The sequence below is a fragment of the Ranitomeya imitator genome, chromosome 7 (genome assembly GCF_032444005.1).
Source record: "Ranitomeya imitator isolate aRanImi1 chromosome 7, aRanImi1.pri, whole genome shotgun sequence".
Lineage (NCBI taxonomy): Eukaryota > Metazoa > Chordata > Amphibia > Anura > Dendrobatidae > Ranitomeya > Ranitomeya imitator.
The window spans coordinates 220,548,670-220,571,702 of NC_091288.1; the positions used below are offsets into that span (position 1 = coordinate 220,548,670).

Here is a 23,033-nt window from a genome sequence, read left to right on the forward strand (position 1 = left end):
TGCTACCTATAGTTATCAATATGAAGTTCAAACATCAGACCAAAGTGAAGCAAGAGAGGAGGTTGGATAAAATTTATCCGAGAATCCAGACTATATATATTAGCAGTGCACAGTGTAATGCTCTAGAAAGGCAAATCATTGGGAAACGAGCATATTGGGCTCTCTGAACAGGACACCAAACGCCCTCAGAATGAGCAAAATGATAATACTTTGGGGGTAATAGATTTTATGTTGACTCATTAATTAACGATTTTATCCCCTGCAGATCGTCCCAGTAACAAGATATTCTATGTGCACAGAACGATCGCATCTCATGACTAGATATTTTTATATATTCTGCATTTCTCAGATAAAATCTCCAAAACCTTCTGCCTCGCTTCCCATTAATGATGGTTCTGCGCACAGAGATTTGCGCTCTTCTGGCCTAAACAGGTTATTAACCATCGATCAGCACCATGTAGGTGATCAGCTGACACATGTAAATCCATTAGAAGGATGATTTGTTCTCTTCCCAGGGATTGCTCTGATATCGGCCACTGCTGACTTTTCACTGAGGGTTATACATTAACGTGGGGTATTTTTTATTGCCATTTCCTGTTTTCCTTATTGCTTTGTGCCTTTGATGACCTGATTTGTAGTGAAGGTCCATATCTGTATTCAGAAGGTAACACTAAAGATGAAGTGAAGAACGTCAGCGCAGATCTAGAGAAGCGAAGGTAAGAGGCTAAATCGCTCATTACAACAAAGACATGAAATATCCCCAGGAGAGTCCAGAAATGCTTGATGGCTGCCGGTCTCTCTTCTGTCTTGAGAATGCGACCACGGTACATCATTCGCTTCTTTTGGAGTCCCAAGGATATGGACAGGCTGTAATCTGTGTGTTTTATGATGGTGTCTGGCCTTCAGAGATGTTACAGTGAATGTTTAGCAAGGAGCCGCATCATCACTGTATAAACGCTGAGCCTACAGAAAGAATTGCCCACCAAGAACCTTACTATACTTAAAAGGTAACGTTTTATTCAAGGCAGAATAGAATAAACATATAACACTTAAAATAACTTTAAATGTATTTTAGTTTGATAAAGTTTGATCTATTAACAGTCGGGCCACGACTCCGAAATAATTTTTCATTATCCGTGTTTGTGTCTATTAGCCATTTTTCCTTCCTACTTCCTTTTTGTTTTTGCTTTTTTGCATATCATCTATATATATAATTGTCTACGGGTTTTTCTGTCTGTCTGTCTGTCTGTCCTGGAAATCCCGCGTCTCTGATTGGTCGAGGCGCCAGGCCTCGACCAATCAGCGACGGGCACAGCATGGCGACGATGATGTCATAAAAGTTGCCTCGACCAATCAGCGGCGGGCACAGTCTGCCGCGAATTCACCTCGACCAATCAGCGATGGGCACAGTATCGACGTAGATGTCATAATGGTTGCCATGGCGACGATGTCATAAAGGTTGCCTCGACCAATCAGCGACGGGCACAACATTGCGACGATGATGTCATAAAGGTTGCCTCGACCAATCAGCGACGGGCACAGTCTGCCGCGAATTCTGGAATCATCATTGTCCATATACTACGGGGACATGCATATTCTAGAATACCCGATGCGTTAGAATCGGGCCACAATCTAGTTTTTGTTATAAATAGAGATCTGGTCTCACTTATGTGTGAACTGATTTAGTAAAAAAAAAAAATCCCACCATTTCGTTACTTGGTACACATTATTAGCTGTAGTATCTCATGACATCCAGTGTAATCTTAGGTTGATGTGGTCATTAATTTTGGGTATTTCAAATATCTTAGTTTTTTCACTACAATTATTTTAAAATTTGTGTGTGTGTGTGTGTATGTGTGTATATATATATATATATATATATATATATATATATATATATATATATATATATATACACACACATGTAGTGAGGAAAATTAGCATTTGATACACTGTCGATTTTGCAAGTTTTCCCACCTGCAAAGAATGGAGAGGTCCCCTGCTCACACCAGCACATATACAGGCCCATTTGAAGTTCACCAATGACCATCTGGATGATCCAGAGGAGGGATGGGAGAAGTTCCTGTGGTCAGATGAGACCAAAATAGAACTTTTTGGTATTAACTCCACACGCCGTGTTTGGAGAAAGAAGAAGAATGAGTCCAAGTCCAAGAACACTGTCCCAACTGTGAAGCATGGTGGGAGAAACATCATACTTTGGGGCTGCTTTTCTGCAAAAGGAACAGGACGACTGCACCATCTGGAAGGGAGGATGGATGGGGTCATGTATCGCAAGATCTTGGCCAACATCCTCCTTCCCTCAGTAACAGCATTGAAGATGGGTCGTGGCCGGGTCTTCCAGCATGACAATGACCCAAAACACACAGCCAGTGCAACTAAGGAGCAGCACAGTAAGAAGTATTTTACAGTCCTGGAGTGGCCAAGCCAGTCTCCAGGCCTGAAGCAAATAGAAAATGTTTGGAGGGTGCTGAATCTCCATGCTACCCAGCGACAGCCCCAAAACCTGAAAGAACTGGAGAAGATCTGTATGGAGGAGGGGGCCAAAATCCCTGCTGTAGTGTGTGCAAACCTGGTCAAGAACTACAGGAAACATCTGACTTCTGTAACGGCAAACAAAAGTTTCTGCGCCAAATATTAAGTTCTGTTTTCTATTGTATCAAATACTTATTTCATGCAATAAAATGCAAATTATGTAACAATGTGATTTTTTTAATTTTTTTTTTTAAGATTCTGTCTTTCACAGTTGAAGTGTACCTACGATAAAAATTACAGACCTCTCCATTCTTTGTAAGTGGGAAAACTTGGAAAATTGGTAGAGTATCAAATACTTATTTTTCCCACTTCCTCCAAACACGACGAGTGGAGTTGATACCAGAAAGTTATATTTTGGTCTCATCTGACCACATGACCTTCTCCTGTGCCTCCTCTGGATCATCCAGATGGTCACTGATGATCTTCAAACAGGCCTGGACATGCTGGTGTGAGCAGGGGGACCATGTGTGCCCTGCAGGATTGTAATCCATGATAGCGCAGTGTGTTACTAACGGTAATGTTTGACACTGTGGTGCCAGCTCTCTTCAGGTCATTGGCCAGGTCCTCCTGTGTAGTTCTGGGCCGATTCCTGACCTTTCTCAGAATCATCCTTACCCCACGAGGCGAGATCTTGCATGGAGTCTTAGACCGAGGAAGATTGACAGTCATACTGTGTTTCTTCCATTTTCCATAACTTTAATTTTCCGTCAATATGGCCATGTGAGGACTTCATTCTTGCCTGCCAAGTTGTACTTTTGAAGAACTCCATTGGTTTTAACATATCGTGTACGGTAAATAAAATGCAAAAAAGTGCAATTCCACAGTTGTTGTGTTTTTTTTTACCATGTTCACTAAATGCTAAAACTGACCAGCCATTATTTTTTGAACAGTGTTTCACGTTAGACATTGCTCCTTTTAGATAAGATGGGCCCATTTTCAGAGTCCACGCACCTTCAGGAGGAAAGGTGAAAAATATTCCTTCCTGACCCTCCCTTACACAACCACTTATGTTTTTATTGGGAAGAGGGGAGTATGTCGCTGCTGTGGACACTTCTGTCTCCTCTGGACCCCTCTCTCACCTTCAGATACTTGTATCCCTCTCCAGTAGGTAGTGAGGAGGCATTAAATAAATACAGAAAATTAAATAAATTCTGTAAAAAGCAAATCAAGGCAGCAAAGATTGAGACAGAGGGACTCATTGCCAGAGAGAGTAAAAATAATCCTAAAATATTCTTTAACTACATAAATAGTAAGAAACTAAAAAATGATAGTGTTGGCCCCCTTAAAAATAGTCTGGGTGAGATGGTGGATGAGGAAAAAGCCAATATGCTAAATGACTTTTTTTCATCAGTATTTACACAAGAAAATCCCATGGCAGACAAAATGTCTAGTGATAAAAATTCCCAATTAAATGTCACCTGCTTAACCCAGCAGGAAGTGCGGCGGCGTCTAAAAATCACTAAAATTGACAAATCTCCGAGCCCGGATGGGATACACCCCCGAGTACTGCAGGAATTAAGTACAGTCATTGATAGACCATTATTTTTAATCTTTAAAGACTCCATAATAACAGGGTCTGTACCACAGGACTGGCGTATAGCAAATGTGGTGCCAATATTCAAAAAGGGAACAAAAACTGAACTGGGAAATTATAGGCCAGTAATCCTGGAGGGCATTCTAAGGGACGCAATACTGGAGTATCTGAAGAGGAATAACCTCATGACCCAGTATCAGCACGGGTTTACTAGGGACCGTTCATGTCAGAATAATTTGATCAGTTTCTATGAAGAGGTAAGTTCCGGATTGGACCAAGGGAACCCAGTGGATGTAGTCTATATGGACTTTTCAAAAGCTTTTGATACGGTGCCACACAAAAGGTTGATATATAAAATGAGAATAATGGGGATAGGGGAAAATATGTGCAAGTGGGTTGAGAGCTGGCTCAGGGATAGGAAACAAAGGGTGGTTATTAATGGAGCACACTCGGACTGGGTAGCGGTTAGCAGTGGGGTACCACAGGGGTCAGTATTGGGCCCTCTTCTTTTTAACATATTTATTAATGACCTTGTAGGGGGCATTCAGAGGAGAATTTCAATATTTTCAGATGACACTAAACTCTGCAGGGTAATCAATACAGAGGAGGACAATTTTATATTACAGGATGATTTATGTAAACTAGAAGCTTGGGCTGATAAATGGCAAATGAGCTTTAATGGGGATAAATGTAAGGTCATGCACTTGGGTAGAAGTAATAAGATGTATAATTATGTGCTTAATTCTAAAACTCTGGGCAAAACCGTCAATGAAAAAGACCTGGGTGTATGGGTGGATGACAAACTCATATTCAGTGGCCAGTGTCAGGCAGCTGCTACAAAGGCAAATAAAATAATGGGATGCAGTAAAAGAGGCATAGATGCTCATGAGGAGAACATAATTTTACCTCTATACAAGTCACTAGTTCGACCACACTTAGAATACTGTGCACAGTTCTGGTCTCCGGTGTATAAGAAAGACAGAGCTGAACTGGAGCGGGTGCAGAGAAGAGCGACCAAGGTTATTAGAGGACTGGGGGGTCTGCAATACCAAGATAGGTTATTACACTGGGGGCTATTTAGTTTGGACAAACGAAGACTAAGGGGTGATCTTATTTTAATGTATAAATATATGAGGGGACAGTACAAAGACCTTTCTGATGATCTTTTTAATCATAGACCTGAAACAGGGACAAGGGGGCATCCTCTGCATTTGGAGGAAAAAAGGTTTAAGCATAATAAGAGACGCGGATTCTTTACTGTAAGAGCAGTGAGACTATGGAACTCTCTGCCGTATGATGTTGTAATGAGTGATTCATTACTTAAATTTAAGAGGGGACTGGATACCTTTCTGGAAAAGTATAATGTTACAGGGTATATACACTAGATTCCTTGATAGGGCGTTGATCCAGGGAACTAGTCTGATTGCCGTATGTGGAGTCGGGAAGGAATTTTTTTCCCCAGTGTGGAGGTTACTCTTTGCCACATGGTTTTTTTTTGCCTTCCTCTGGATCAACATGTTAGGGCATGTTAGGTTAGGCTATGGGTTGAACTAGATGGACTTATAGTCTTCCTTCAACCTTAATTACTATGTAACTATGTAACTATATAAAGAGGATGTTGTAGTATACGCCATCCCTTATTGGACACATGGTGTTGTAGTATACACCATCCTTTATTATAAAGAGGATGTTGTAGTATACGCCATCCCTTATTGGACACATGGTGTTGTAGTATACGCCATCCTTTATAATAAAGAGGATATTGTAGTATACCCCATCCTTTAAATGTCAGTTTTGTATGCAACAATCAATACTAGGACACTTTTGTAGAAAGGACTGCAATCAATCAGATTGAGGTGGTACTGGACCACTCCACTCCATTCAGCTGCCTCTTCCTGGTAGGTGAGAACTTTAAGGTGTTACTTTATGTAAAAAAGGAAAAAACAAAATCCAGCTCACCATACCGACATTCCCAAGAGCTCGGAGCACGGAACCGCTGTGTCAGGGCGTGGACGAACAGGAAAGAGAAGGAGATCCAGCTCAACGAAATAGTGAAAAATCCATAATTTATTTCACTTAAAATATAGTGAAAGGACAAAACATCAGCATACAAAAAAAAAATTAAAACCTTAAGGGTGCTTAGTCACCGGAAACGCGTTGACCTTGGTTTTAATTTTTTTTTTGTATGCTGATGTTTTGTCCTTTCACTATATTTTAAGTGAAATAAATTATGGATTTTTCACTATTTCGTTGAGCTGGATCTCCTTCTCTTTCCTGTTACTTTATGTAGACCGCAATAACCCTTTAAGGAAATAAAAGTAAAATTTAAAAAACAAATATTATAAGCTTGAGCTTAATGAATGACAGACTGGCATAATCTCAGTGACCTGTGTGGAGTTCTGCTCTTAGTACAATAGATCTAGTTTTTTTATGAGTGTCGGTCAGAAGATGATGTGGTGAAATGTAATCTGTAGATAAGCCGAAGTCTACTCTGACCTCACACCCCAATCTGTACAATCTGCTTCTAGGTTCTAGGGCTTCAAAATGGACAGTCGGGAGAAAACGAACCAAAATCAATCTGCAGGTGCGAGGTAACTCATGTAATTAATGCTTTGTCACATTCTGTATATTTCATTCTATGCAGTCAAAGTAAAAGACACAACAGAAAGGAAAGAAAAAAATAATTCACATGGTCATAAAACTCAGATCAGAGCTTAACTTGATGCCTAAATCTTACAGTCCGATAAAGGGGAAAAATGAGTGAGAACAATATTTCTCAGCTCATACGGTTAGGTCCAGAAATATTTGACCACTGACAGAATCTCCGTGATTTCAGCTCTGCAGGTCGCTATATTGCTATTTTGGATGTAAAATAAAACACCTGAGATGTGACTCAAGTGGAGACTTTTAGGTTTACTTAAAAGTGATGAACAAAATTATCCTGTAAAACATTTAGGAATTGTAACAATTTTTCTACAAACCCTCATCATTTCAGGGGCTCAAAAGTAATTGGAAAAATGTAATTAATCATAAATAAAATGTTCATTTTTAATACTTTGCAGAGAATCCTTCGCAACAATGACAGCCTGAAGTCTGGAGGCCATGGGTGTCACCATTGATCGGTTCCCTCCTTTGTGAGGCTTTGCCGCCTTTACTGCAGTTGACTTCAGATCTTTCTTGTTTGCGGCTCTTTCTACCTTAAGTTTTGACTTCAGCCTGTGAAATGCTCCTTGATGGGGTGAGAACTGATGATGACGCGGTCATAGCAGAATATTCAACTTCTTTGCTTCTGCAATATGTTTTGGGTCATTGTCCATCTGTCCTGTGAAGCGCTATCCTATCAACCTTGCTGCATTTGGTAGAAATGTAAGAAGTATTGTCCCAAACACACAGAATTCATCCGGCTGCTTCTATCTTCAGTCACATCATCAATAACCACCTATGACTCGGTGCCATTGGCAGTCATGCATGCCCGCACCATCACGTGGCCTCCACCATGTGTTACTGAGGATGTGCAGTTCTTTAGGTCATGAACCATTCCAAGCCTTCTCCATACTTTCTTCTTCCCATCATTCTGGCACAGGTTGACCTTCGTTTTGCTTTCCCAAAACTGGGTGTCTTTTAGATGTTTTTTTGTCAAGTATAATCTGGCCTCTGTATTTGCTCTCATGACGTCTTCTTGTTATGGTAGACATTGATAATGAGACACTGATTTCCTGGAGAGTGGTTTTCACATGGGAGGATGTTGTGAAGGGGATTTTCTTCACCATTGTTTGGATTCTGCGATCATCCAACAATGTTGTCTTCTGTGGATGTCCAGGCCTTTTTGAGTTCCCGAGTTCACCTGGGTTCTGTTTATTTATTCATTTTCAGAATGTAACAAACTGTTGATTTGGCTGCTTTTAACATTTCTGCTACTTCTCTGATGGATTTCTTCTTTTTTATTCAGCCTAATGATGGTCTGTTTTTTTCCTTTGAAAGCTTCTTTGACTTCATGTTGTGGGCTCACAGCAACGGCTTCCAAATGCACATGCCACACCTGGAATAAGCTCCAGACCTTTTACCTGCTTAATTGATGATGGAATAACAAGGCAAAAGCTCATGCAGCCCATTAAAGAACTTTTTACATAATTGTCCGATTTTTCTTTTGGTCCCTTGAAAAGCTACATATAAAAGAGCTGTAATTCCTAAACCCGTACTAAAATTAGGATGTGACTACCATCAAATTAAAGCTGAGAGTCGGCACTTTAAGCCCAGATTGATTATAGAACTATATCTTGAATATTATTTGTAAACAGCTAAAATGTCAAAACTTGTGTCACTGACCAAATATTTCTGGACCTAACTATATATGCCTGGCATTGACATGAGGCTTCAGAATGATTTCTTGCACCAGATTTCCAGAATGAAAGTGAGGTATATGTATTGTTCTAAAATAAGTGCAAAATGATTTCTTATTTAGACCTAACAATGCTTTCATTCATAAATGGTTAAAATAAAAGATTTGCTAAATAAAATCATAATGAGTAGATATCGGAGGCAGACAATCATTCCAACTTGGTATAATTATTACATTTATGTATAAGGCCTTTTTTCTCTGATTATGATTACATTTGATTAATCTGCAATCAGTCGTGCAGTCTAAGTTACTATCCTAAATCCAATAATCACATTAGTCGTCATTAATCTTTTTGAGTCTTTTTTATCATTTGCCCTAAACTTTAGCAGACATGATTTTGCTTAATTTACATTTACAGACCATGGCAAGGAAAAGGAATATACCGAAGAGTTTCTGCCCCTCGGGCAAAAAAAGGAACCGAGGATCTTCCGAGAGGTAATAAATGTGTTATCTCTATGTTCACTAGACTCTATTCACATGTTGAATTTGTCAAAATTGGATGCAAAATGCAAACCAACTGTTATCATCTGTTTTCCATAGACTTAAATGTTTAAGAAATCAAAACTGATCTGGTTGCTTTATCCTTTTTTTGGACAGAAAAATAGTTGTATAGACTTTTTTTTTTCAATCCATCTAAAAACAGAAAGCAGCTGGAAGGGAGGCAAAAGGGAGACATTTTATGACACTTCCACTCCCAGTCAGTAGAATGGATCCTGTACTGGATCATTATATTTCCATTTTTATGAGCCCAAAATGAATCCATCACAGAGAGATGTAGGGAATATGTGAACAGAGCCTTACAGCAGAATAAACCTCACATATTGTGCCCTCCACTACGGATACTGGGAGCCTGTGCTAGCATTTCTTCTGTGATGTTGCTATCAGTGTGTCAAGAGTGGGAGAAGAGGGTTGCATTGACAATCCAACACAATGGGCAGCACACATTTTATAAGTGGTCATAAACTTGTAAATAACTCATGAAAAAATAAAGTTACATTAAAACCAAGCACACCATTGTTTATCTTGTGGAATTCTCAATAAGTCTGATGTCACATGACCCTCTTCCCATTGAAAAAAATAAAGTTGGATTCAAAATGTCTAACTTCAAAATGGCCGCCATGGTCACCACCCATCTTGAAGAGTTTTCCCCCTCCCATATACTAATGTGCCACAAACAGGAAGTTGATATCACCAACCATTCCCATTTAATTTAGGTGTATCCATGAAAATGGCCCACCCTGTAGTACCAGTTTTTGGAAGGACTCGACAAGAAGTGATGAATCTGTAACATCTGGACATTTCTAACATTGTAGGGATTGTGGGAAATGTCACAAAATCACTTTACCTAAATTGTAAAAAAAAAACAAAAACAACAAACTAGTGAAGGAAGAGTGAAAAGACTAAATTAGAAAAATGTTCATTATTACCCCAGATTCTCCACCTCCGAGCATAGATTGAGGGAATAAATTACCAAATGGGAATTTTATTTGTCCTCTGTGTGATTTTACTGTTTTTTAGTATGAAATATTAATCCAACATGGCTATAAATGAAACGAGGCTCTAAATACAATAATCTGATAGGTCATTTTTAGCTTTCAATAACTAAGAAAATATTTAAAATCAATAAAAGGGTTATAAATCCGGCCTAAGTACAAAATAAACATCTGAGTGACAAAGAAAGTTAAAATAAGCCAAAAGATTATTTAAGCAAATGAATGGCTAAAACTAGTTCAAAGCGTATAGGTCCACTAAATAATGATAATGGGCAACAAGAGAAAGCAGAGATACCACTGAAGTAAGTAAGTAAGTAAGACAGGCAATTAACAGTAAAAAGAAAGCATTTGCACTACTAAAGCAGGATGGCACCATTGAAGCTCTAAAAAACTATAGGGAGAAAAATACTTTATCTAAAAAACTAATTAAAGCTGCCAAAAAGGAAACAGAGAAGCACATTGCTAAGGAGAGTAAAACTAATCCCAAACTGTTCTTCAACTATATCAATAGTAAAAGAATAAAAACTGAAAATGTAGGCCCCTTAAAAAATAGTGAGGAAAGAATGGTTGTAGATGACGAGGAAAAAGCTAACATATTAAACACCTTCTTCTCCACGGTATTCACGGTGGAAAGTGAAATGCTAGGTGAAATCCCAAGAAACAATGAAAACCCTATATTAAGGGTCACCAATCTAACCCAAGAAGAGGTGCGAAACCGGCTAAATAAGATTAAAATAGATAAATCTCCGGGTCCGGATGGCATACACCCACGAGTACTAAGAGAACTAAGTAATGTAATAGATAAACCATTATTTCTTATTTTTAGGGACTCTATAGCGACAGGGTCTGTTCCGCAGGACTGGCGCATAGCAAATGTGGTGCCAATATTCAAAAAGGGCTCCAAAAGTGAACCTGGAAATTATAGGCCAGTAAGTCTAACCTCTATTGTTGGTAAAATATTTGAAGGGTTTCTGAGGGATGTTATTCTGGATTATCTCAATGAGAATAACTGTTTAACTCCATATCAGCATGGGTTTATGAGAAATCGCTCCTGTCAAACCAATCTAATCAGTTTTTATGAAGAGGTAAGCTATAGGCTGGACCACGGTGAGTCATTGGACGTGGTATATCTAGATTTTTCCAAAGCGTTTGATACCGTGCCGCACAAGAGGTTGGTACACAAAATGAGAATGCTTGGTCTGGGGGAAAATGTGTGTAAATGGGTTAGTAACTGGCTTCGTGATAGAAAACAGAGGGTGGTTATAAATGGTATAGTCTCTAACTGGGTCGCTGTGACCAGTGGGGTACCGCAGGGGTCAGTATTGGGACCTGTTCTCTTCAACATATTCATTAATGATCTGGTAGAAGGTTTACACAGTAAAATATCGATATTTGCAGATGATACAAAACTATGTAAAGCAGTTAATACAAGAGAAGATAGTATTCTGCTACAGATGGATCTGGATAAGTTGGAAACTTGGGCTGAAAGGTGGCAGATGAGGTTTAACAATGATAAATGTAAGGTTATACACATGGGAAGAAGGAATCAATATCACCATTACACACTGAACGGGAAACCACTGGGTAAATCTGACAGGGAGAAGGACTTGGGGATCCTAGTTAATGATAAACTTACCTGGAGCAGCCAGTGCCAGGCAGCAGCTGCCAAGGCAAACAGGATCATGGGGTGCATTAAAAGAGGTCTGGATACACATGATGGGAGCATTATACTGCCTCTGTACAAATCCCTAGTTAGACCGCACATGGAGTACTGTGTCCAGTTTTGGGCACCGGTGCTCAGGAAGGATATAATGGAACTAGAGAGAGTACAAAGGAGGGCAACAAAATTAATAAAGGGGATGGGAGAACTACAATACCCAGATAGATTAGCGAAATTAGGATTATTTAGTCTAGAAAAAAGACGACTGAGGGGCGATCTAATAACCATGTATAAGTATATAAGGGGACAATACAAATATCTCGCTGAGGATCTGTTTATACCAAGGAAGGTGACGGGCACAAGGGGGCATTCTTTGCGTCTGGAGGAGAGAAGGTTTTTCCACCAACATAGAAGAGGATTCTTTACTGTTAGGGCAGTGAGAATCTGGAATTGCTTGCCTGAGGAGGTGGTGATGGCGAAATCAGTCGAGGGGTTCAATAGAGGCCTGGATGTCTTCCTGGAGCAGAACAATATTGTATCATACAATTAGGTTCTGTAGAAGGACGTAGATCTGGGGATTTATTATGATGGAATATAGGCTGAACTGGATGGACAAATGTCTTTTTTCGGCCTTACTAACTATGTTACTATGTTACTGGGGTTCTCTAGCTTGGGGAATACAAACGAAGAAAGATGAGGCAGAGCAGGTTGTGGAAGAACTGAGGAATAGAGATGAACCGAATCAAGAAAAATTGGATTTTTCCTGTTTGTGCAGATTTTCGATTCCCAGAGAAGTTATTTTCCAAAAATGTAATGTCTCTTATTATGCTTTGGGGTCTTTTAAGACGCCAGAGCATAATAAATGTAAGATGTAAAAAAAAACCCTAATACTCATCTCACCACTCAACTTTTCGGCCCATCCAGTCTTCATCATCATCGGTCTGTCCATGCTGCATCTTCAGATCGCTGCCGCTCGTGTTAAATTACCCCAGGCCTCTCACAGTGCTATGGCACTTCTGGGTTTGATTATGCTTGGGAGGGTTCTACACAAAATTCTTCTGGCCTAGTCAAACTTGGAAGCCCTGGCCTAGACTGAGAACCCTGGGGATCTCAGCACAATCATAGGCGATCTGAAGATGTGGCAAGGACAGGGTGGGTGGGTGAGTAGAGGAGAGGCCAGATAGGTGAGCAGTGAAGTGAATTAAGTGTTTTGTTTTAAACATTTTAATTACATTTTTCTGAATCCTCGGTAAAAGGAATTACAAAAAATGTGCATTTTTCACTTGAGTTTATTCGCTAATCTCCTCTGGGGATGCCTGTGCTAGTGCTGAGGAGATGACAAATGATATCCTAATGCTGAAATGCTGAGATGATCTAGACCAGAGGTCCCCAACTCCAGTCCTCAAGGCCCACCAACAGGTCATGTTTTCAGGATTTCCTTTGCATTGCACAGGTGATGCAATTATTACCTGGGCAAGACTAAGGAAATCCTGAAAACATGACCTGCTGGTGGGCCTTGAGGACTGGAGTTGGGGACCTCTGATCTAGACTTTGCCAATGCTGATATGCTCATGTGAGGAAGGACAGTTCTGAGGAGCATCATCGGTCAGGGGAGGGTCAGGAGGCCACCAAACATATTCAACGGTTGTCTGCTGTGGTCAAAATCGGGTGCTTTGTCCAATTAGGATACAGCCTTAAGTTATTAGTAAAATAATTTAAAACATTTGAAGAAATAGCTAAGAATATAATAAGACTTTTATTTTTCAGCTTCGAAAAACCAGGAAAATGATCAAGATCTTCAACTTCAAAGCAAAAAAACCTTCCACTTGGATCAAAAAGAGGAGTCTTGTAAAAACGGTGGTAATAAATCAGATCAAGGAAAATCCTATCTCTCCATAACTCGCAATAGAGCAGCATCTCCAGAATTTGACACGTCTCACCCCCAACATAGAGAAGACTCCCCAACATCTTTTGCAGATAATCCTCAGAATTTATCACCCACAACAGACCCAGAAAATATAGAAGTATATAAATCCTTAAAAGCAACCACATTCAAGAAGAAAGGATCACCTGGAGGAGAATATAAAGCCAGAGATTCAGGTGGGGAATGGTGGTCAGAAGAAAGGACAGAACCTTGTTATTCTCATTCAAAGCAGGTAGACACTTCCTCAAAAACAAAACCATGTAACAAAGATGACTTCCCATTACATAATCAAGAGGAGACCTTAGAACATGATCGTCAATGTGCAGGAAATAATTTAAAGTATGTCGGTAAAAGAACACCCTCAACACTCTCAGAACAAGAATCCTCTTTCCCTGATCTCTTTCAAGACACAGAACTGTCCTCAATTCCTCAAGGTTTGGAGTCTCAATATGGAAATGAAAGTGCTAAGATCCACCGCTTACACGATGAAGTACATTCCTTGACTTCTAACCAATTGAAAGGGAATGTAGGTACCAGTTACTGACACTAACAGTAGTTATGAGTGAATTACACAACTTCTACAGCTTGTTCATTTGGATTCGTATTTGGATTCCAGAGAATTTTTCCTAAAAGTTCACTAAGGGATCTTTCAGATGTCAATGTTTCCGGTAGCAGCACGGGCCGCAAAATGTTCCGCACATGTGCACACTGACGACACACGGATGACATCCCTTTGTCTTTAGTGTGATACGTACTGGTGCCTGGGAATCAGCAGTACTGTTCGTGCTATTCCCTGGTGCCGGGTGCTGAAGTGAAGACAGCTCACATCATGGTACCCTGCTCGCACTGCAACCAGCGCTAGCAAGAGACAATTTTGAGAGTTGAATTTAACTGTTAACGGTAAGAGCAAGCAGCGGCAGATGGGAGTATTCACCAGCTGCGCTATAAATAAATTTTAAGAAATGACATGGGGCTCCCGTTTTTTTGATAACCAGAAAAGGCGCATCTGTTAGATGTGCCAATTCTGGCACTTTGCCCGACTCTTCCCACATGCCCTGTGGTGGTGGCAAGTGGGGTTCATATTTGTGGAGTTGGTATAATCTTTGAATTGTCCGGTGACATCAAGCCCATGGCTTAGTAATGGAGAATCCTCTACAAGAGAGAGGTTAAATATTTTAGTTAGGTGGGTAGTGACAACCAGGGAGAGAGACTGAAGGAGATGTGAGAGAATAGGGTTAAGGGTGTAGGACAAGAAGAAGCAAAGAGCTTGGTAGCATCCTCTTCTGTGACAGGCTGAAAGATGAAAAGTGAAGTTGATGTATGTGAGGGAAGGGGATCCAAGCTCTTTGGAGACTGGGGAAAAATGTCCTGATGAAGCTGATTGATTTTTTTTTATTGGACATAAGTGGCCAGATTGTAAGCTCTGAGTTTGGAGATGGGGGCCTGTACTTTAGGCTCAGAGGTGAATGGTAAGGTTTGACGAGTCATTTTGGATTGTTTGATAATGATGTGATGAAGACAATGAAATTGTTTGTTTGGCCAGATGGATAGCAGAGTTATAAGTTTTAAGAATGAACTTATAGTGGATGAAAAATTGTGCTAAAACTGATATGCACATCACTGGCACTTGGCACGTGGAGCACAACTGGAGAATACGTGTTTGCAGCGTGTGCCAGGGTTGTTATTGTCCATGTCGAGTCTTTCTGCGTGTGGGAAATGCTGCTTCATCTATGCCATTTTCCAATGTCTTATTATAATGTGACAATGCTAGGACAGGAGAAGGAGGAGATGGGAGCCGAAAATGACTGTATGTTCAAAAATTGCTGGATATTGATGGCATGTACATTTCTATATATGTGATAAATGGAGGTGTCCTGAATAGAGTTGAGCGAATTTTTTCAGATTTGGTTGACGAATCTGAATTTGCCATATTCTTGCCATATTGTTACCCAATTTGTGCCGAATGTATGTTTGCTGATCGGTTCTAAACATATTCGGAAATTTCTACTCTCATTGACTCTAATGACGTTCGGCCGTGTTTGACAAATATTGCAAAAACAATATTTGCTGCCGATCATATTCAGAACGGAATCCGAACAAATTTGCTCAACTCTAGTCCTGAACAGGGCGATTGTTCTCGACAGGGAAAGAAAGAAGGTTGTGAACAAAAAGAAAGAGCAAGTGATTCTGTGATTTGTCTGAACGATTCGTGTGCTGTATGGTGGTAGTGGATGGCTTGGATTTTTTCAGAAAAGTGAGTAGAGCCTAATCCCTTAACTTGGGAGGGAGGAGGTGAGAGGGACTGATGTGGAGAGAGAGCACAAAGTGTAAAAGGTCGGTGAGTGCCTGAGCTGTTTCGATAAACTGATGACTAACTTCTAGTCTACTGATATATTTTTTTATGGTTTTGTAGTTTGATCAGACTCATCATGGTGGTACAAGACAAGGTAAGGGATATGAAATATAGATAGAGTCCATGTATTTATCTTTTAAATTTTTATGTTATTTTTATGTTGTTGTTTTTTTAGGAAAACAAGGATTTACGATTGATTGTGGCCTACCAGTGATCAAAAAGGTATTACAAATGGTGCTGAACCTCCAGGACTTTGCTGGGTTTGAGTTGCTGAGATGCAGAGAGGTGGATGATGATTCTCCCTCTGTAATGATTATTATTAGGGATGTGGGACTTTATACTGTTCATTGACTGGTAGAATTAGACTATTTCACACGTTGCTTGTTTTGCTGCTTTTTTAATGCAAATTAAAAGCTGCTTTTTATAGAACCAGCAAAAGCTATGAGATTTGAGAAACCTGCACATGCTTCAGTTTTTCTTGACTGAATTGGAAAACTGCGCCTTATTAAAAACTGCAGCATGTCACTTCTTAGAGTATTGTGCACACGTTGCGGATTCGTGTGCAGATTTTTCCGCGCAGATTCCGAAAACTCCGCAGGTAGAACGCAGGGCGGATTTACCTTGTTTTTTGTGCGGATTTCACCTGCGTTTTTACACCTGCGGATTCCAATTATGGAACAGGTGTAAAACGCTGCGGAATTCGCACAAAGACTTGACATGCTGCTGAAAATAAACCGCAGCATTTCTGTGAGGAATTTTCCGCAGCATGTGCACTGCGGATTTGGTTTTCCATAGGTTTACATGGTACTGTACAACGCATGGAAAACTGCTGCGAATCCGCAGCCAAATCCGCAACGTGTGCACAGACCCTTACAGCATTTTTGCAGCATTTCTTTTACCCATAGAAAGCAATGAGTAAGCGCAAAAATGCAACAAAAAACTTGGACATCAGTTTTTGCAGTGTTTTTAGTGAAAAAAATTAGATACCGCAGGATGTGAAACCCATCTTGTTTTTGTGATTTTCTGAAGTTTATACCATGTCTTTGTGTCCTCACATTACCATGGATGCTAGGATTAGTACAGCTTAATGAAATTAGTGAGATGTGTGAAAGTGAACATTGTCCGACCAATGTGTGAAACTGAATAATATATGGCCAACTCAAGGGCCGATTAATGTGGGAAAGTAAACCATGTCCGACCGACAAAATGCTTTGCTAATGTCTTGGGTAAGCTATGCCTGACCGATCCAACTGTCCCTGCTCTTTTTACATTTGCAATTGTTTATTTTTTTCATGAACTCGTGAACTTTTTTGTTCAGAAAAGTCACTATTTTTTCAGACATAAAAATCTTTTTCCACTACATAATTTGATCAAATTGCCCCTTTTTTCCAAAAATGATTTATGGTTTCACACATGTCTTCGATTGGTGGCCGAACACTTTGCATTGTTTCTGCTTCTATGGTGGAACCAAAGCTGAAATTTGGGATACTGAAAAAGGTACTAAAAAATGCAGCAAAAAGACAGCAAAACCTGAGTTTTGTCTGCAGCTTTTTACCGCTAAGAGATCAGGTTTTGGCTGCAGAAAAAAAGGAGCAAAAAAGCAATATGTGAACATAGCCTTAGGGTATGTGTACACGTCAGGATTTCTTGCAGAAATTTTCCTGACAAAAACCGGACATTTCTGCCAGAAATCCGCATGCGTTTTTACCGCGATTTTACCACATTTTTTCCACACGGTTTTGACGCGTTTTTGATGCGTTTTTGGTGCGTTTTTTTAAGCATTTTTTCCCAAATGCATAGAATAGCAGGAAAAATGCAGAAAATCCGCAAAATTAATGAACATGCTGCTTTTTTTACCCCGATGCGTTTTTTTTTTTGCTGAAAAAAGCGCATCATGTGCACAAAACATGCAGAATCCATTCTAAATTATAGGATGCATAATGTATGTGTTTTTAATGAGTTTTTATAGTGTTTTTACCGCGAAAAAATGCGAAAAAACCTGAACGTGTGCACATAGCCTAATAGTTTGTTCCTCACTGATTTTTTTTAATATCTGCCAGGAAATAACACCAAATAGAAGAAAAAACCTTAACTAAAACATTCCGGACTCCTACAGATTAATAGGATTTCTAGCTCAGCTGCATTATTCCTTGGCATCACTTGGCCACAGCCATAGTCAGTGACTCGGACTCACTTCATTGTCGGTCCCAGGTCCCTGCACTGCAGCTTTGCTTATTTGGCTTCCTTAAAGTGGTTGTCCAGTCTTCTGATAAGTCTGCAGTTGTGCCTATGTGACTACTGCAGAGTGTGGAATCCTAACCGTGTGTGATGCGCACTCTGCCAGGATTCTCCATTATTTCCAGTAAGAGCGTTAGCTTCGTGACTGCAAGTACTTCTGGCCGCATTTGGCTAGATGTGCTCGGCCGCCAACAATACAAGTGAATTGAGTGAGTTTGAGCACATATAGAGGCCATGTTATTGCATATATGCAAATTGCACGCATACGGTCATGTGACCGCCTGTTCTCACCGGCAATGCTGGGGAATCCTGACAGTGTGCATCACACCCTGCTGGAGTTCCCGCAGACTTCGCTGATATCGACGGGTTTCGGTTGACAGTCCAATCTGCATGGTGGCACCGACCGATGATCGGAGATGTCAATCGCACATGTCCAATTTCCGATTATAATGTCAGACGAAGCTTTACATTATATCAAAGACAAAATAAAAACTCGAATCCAAAAGCAATGAAATCCAGTACATTGACCGAGACCTGGTTGTCCCCTTCATAACATACATACAGCGTTGATGAGCAGTGAGACGTTCTTCAGGTCTGGTGTAAGCACAGGAACCGAACTTGTGATGACCATGTCTCCATTTGTGTAGGAGCTGAAGATGCACTTACGTATGAGTGATGTCAACACTAGAAATCAAACCTTCCAAAGCAATGAGAACGCCATAAGTGAGTACATACCTCCATGATTATCTTATCTGGTTTTTGCATTGTGGCTTTTTTGTCAGTTATAAATTATGCAGAAGTGAATGTAGGTTTTACAGCACCCTGAGCAAAAATTCCATTTCATGCTCCCTCCTATACACAGCGTAAGTGGTTTGAGTAGACTTCACGTGACCGCTCAGATGCAATTTGCACATTTACAGTAACTCGCTAACGAGCTGCTTTTCATAATTTACTCAATGTTCAGTGAAATACCACAGCCTCCATTTCACTGAGAGAAGTAGGAAAAGAAGCACGTTAGCATGTGCCCGTAGGTATGAAAATCACATACGAATGATGATGTGCTGACTCCCAGAACCGAATCCTGCGTATATTACACACTGTTCGGATAGGACATGCTACAGTACTTAATGTTCTAATTATTTCTTTATATATATAAAATTATATATAATTCTAATGTTACAGTTAATGCTACTAACATAAATACAGATGTAGTAACCCTTAACTTGTCAAATGGCACAATACTTTAACATAGACATGTATCACGCTATCTGACAAGTTATGATTTGTTAATCACGTATAGCATTCCCTATATATTAAACCCATATATATCATAGAGTGAAGGTACCATTAGATAAACAATAATTCACTATATTGGCGACCACAAGTGAATAATGATCCCCCCCAAAAAAAAAAAAAAAAAAATTTTTTTGGGTACTAAAATAAATAATTTTATTATTGTAGTTATAAAATAAATATTTAAAAGATTTTTTTTACATATGAATAGTAGGAAAAAGGTGCTGGATTCAATTACAAACAGGGATCATAATGCCATGGGGAGATCTAGTTGTACATAACGGTCAAACAACAAAAAGTTTAAAATACAATGACATGATCCATTAAATGCCCAAGGATTTCCAATCAAAAGGCTTCAGAAACATGTGTGCCTATACTAAAGGAAAATATCCCATCCTTAATACAGCATCGAATGTCTCCCTATGTGTTAAGCCTGTGATAATGTCATATATCCTAGTATCTATCATTATAGACAACTAAATGACACTACATTTTCTGATGAAGTATATTACCTGTATGACCGTATGTAATCCCCTGGCGTCTCACGCCCCGACATGCGTTTCCCTGTGCTTCTTCGGGAGGCGTGATTGTTATGATTTGTTACATGATTATGATTGTTATGATTTGTTACATGTGTACGGAATCAGAACAAAAAATATTACAGGAATGTATCACCAGAAACACCGACAATACAGAAATATACTACCAGATCCACCAGCAGTACAAAAATACATAATTAGAACCACCATCAGTACAGAATTACATTACCATAACCGTTATCAGTACAGGAATACATGACCAGAACCACCAATAAATACCAGAGTACATCACCGGAGCTATCATTAATATAGGAATACATCATCAGAACATCCATCAGTACATGAGTACATCACTAGAACCATCATCATAATATAAATATATCACCAGACCTCCATTACTACATGAATAAATCAACAGAACTGCCATTAGTATAGGCATCACCAGAACCACCAATTTGTATGTGAATACATCACTAGAACCACCATCAGCGCATGAAAACTCCACCAGAACCACCATCAGTAAATTAATACAACCACAGAACAACCATTAGTACAGGAATTCATCACCAGAACCACCATCAGTACAGGAATGCATAACCAGAACCATTACTAGAAGCACCATCAGTATATGAATACAACTCCAGGACCACCAAAAGTACATGAGTACAGTTCCAAGCTTAGTGCAGTGATCAAATGTGATGTCAGGTAAGCACCATATGCTATTGTATTGCATGAACCTATGATTCCCAGTATGTCCTTAATGAGCTACTGACAGTTGTTGTTATCAGTCATCATCAGACTGCAGACCATACAGGAACCACAGGACTAATGAGACGTAGTCAGTATTACAAATAAACATTTACATGCAGGTACCTTATAAGTGACCTCTTCTCTGATTTGGAGTTGTTCGTCTTTGCACACTTCCCTCTTCTCTGGTCTTCTGCAGCACATCTCGATTCAGTGCCTTTAAAAATAAATCATTATAATGACTGAATAAATATATTTGCTGTACACTAATAATAATTGTCTTGCACTCTGCTCCCTATGCCTAGCCTTCACACTGTCCTCTTCTTTCCATACCGGACCTTATCTTCACACTCTCTTCTCAGACTGTGTTCCCCCTATATGACCCACTTTCCATACTGTACCCTCTTCTCAAACTCCCCTCTCTGCTTAATATGTACTCCATACTGTGCCCTCACACTATCTCCTATGCTGCCTCTATCCCTATCCATACTGTGCCCTCACACTGTCCCACTACACTGCTCCCTCTCTATACTGCCCCAGCACACTATCCTCCCACTATTCCCCTCAATACTGTCCCTTCACACTTTTCACCCCTATACTGTTCCCTCACACATTTTCCCCACTTTCCCCCTATGCTGCTCCTCTCACTACACAGTCTCTATGTTGTACGTCCTAACACATTTCTCCCTCCATAATGTCCTTTGACACATTTCTCACCCATACTGTCCCCTAACACATTACCCTGCTCACCTGTACAGTCTTCGCACACATTTATATCCCCAATACTGTCTCCTTGCACATTACTACCCAATCCCATACTGTTGCCTGACAAATCCCCCCCATATTGATAACATGTCCTCACACAATTGCCACATGCTCTCTCCTCACACATTTACCACATTCCACTTATCATACTGCCTCCTCATACATTTCCTCATACTTCCCCCTCATGTATTCTCTTTGCCCATACTGCCTCCTTACACATTTTATTCTCCCTATACTGTCTCCTCACACATTTAGTCCCTCCCTATACTGTCTCCTCACCCTCCCCATCTTTCCTCTCCCTATACTTGCTACTCACACATCCCCCTCCCAATATTGCTTCCTTACAATTCTCTACCCTCCCCATACTGCCTCCTCATATAATTCCCTCCCCATACTGCCTTCTCACACATCCCCCTTTTCCAATACTGCCAACTTACACATTTCCCTATTACATATTTATATGTCGATATGATCACTGCCAACTCCACAATAATAAAAGGAAATAGCTGCCACCATCAATTGTTTATACAGGACGATTGGACACCCGTTGAGCTAGCATATTGTTTCAAGGGTGCGGTTTACAAGGCAAGAGGAACAGAACTATTACATTTTATATATTTAAGCCGAAGAGTAGGCAGTGTTTATGAAAAAAAAATCTACAAAGAAGTTACAAAATGGGGACAAAACAGTATGGTGTATACAATAATATAGAATAAAAGGGATAACAAAATAAAAGTACTAAGCCTGTGTCATGGAAAAGGCTCAGAGTTTATCAAAGGAAAGCACTCCTTAGAGCCAATCCTTAGGGCAACGGACAGAATCACAGAGTACTGTGTGTTCCAGAACTGAGAAATTACAAAAACGCAAACTCTGATTTTTATTAAATCAAGGATATCATATTGGGGGCTGGTCGTGGGATATGCTTGGTCTTTAGAAGACTATAAGATCCCCAACTTTCAAGATATCTTTACCCCTGCAGGTCCCAGGTGGGAGATACTGTTGTCATGTTTCGTATCACGATATTACCTTTCTATAGAGCTGAAACATTGCATGGATAGCATCATCCTGGTGATGTGAGTGAATGTGTTATGTTCATCCCTTTGTTATGACATCGAATATATATGTCCCATAAATATTGGATCAATGCAAACCCCAAAATTCATCACTGACTACAGGTTCCAGAGCGTCTGAGATATTTCCTTTGCACAGAGGAAGCCCCTGTTCTGCTCCACCTCTGATTTGGTGTGTGGTTCTCAACAGACCCCTGTTGTAATTGCCTGTTCACGGCTGGAGGTCCTATTTCAGTGGAGGATGAATTATCAGCTCTTTCTGTACCTAGTTATAATTAATCCCATATGTTCAATGTGAGGATGATATGTCCCCTCTTAAGAGATGTTTTTATGGATTTTACAACAATCCTCTATATACTACACCACACAGGACAGATCTTCAATATACAACACCACACAGAACAGATCCTGTATATACAAGACTACAACTTAGCAATTATAGATCCCTTTTATTAAACAAGACAT

The 23,033-nt window shown here is 39.9% G+C and overlaps 1 protein-coding gene across 3 annotated transcripts in view; it reads left to right on the forward strand.

The window, feature by feature from the left end:
* The first annotated feature begins 636 nt into the window (after window positions 1-636).
* The window catches only part of LOC138645624 (up-regulator of cell proliferation-like), a 29,510-nt gene continuing 7,113 nt past the window's right edge, over window positions 637-23,033 (forward strand). Inside the window, exons 1-7 of one of the 3 annotated variants that reach the window (XM_069735069.1) lie at window positions 637-716; window positions 6,616-6,671; window positions 8,845-8,921; window positions 13,407-14,089; window positions 15,977-16,010; window positions 16,092-16,138; window positions 18,802-18,877. In XM_069735069.1, coding sequence (XP_069591170.1) covers window positions 18,811-18,877 — 67 coding nt within the window. In that variant the 5' untranslated portion in view covers window positions 637-716; window positions 6,616-6,671; window positions 8,845-8,921; ... (2 more) ...; window positions 16,092-16,138; window positions 18,802-18,810. Of the gene's footprint in view, window positions 717-989; window positions 1,008-6,615; window positions 6,679-8,844; window positions 8,922-13,406; window positions 14,090-15,976; window positions 16,011-16,091; window positions 16,139-18,801; window positions 18,878-23,033 lie in introns of those variants that run through there. The other 2 variants (XM_069735067.1, XM_069735068.1) reach the window with 2 other exon arrangements.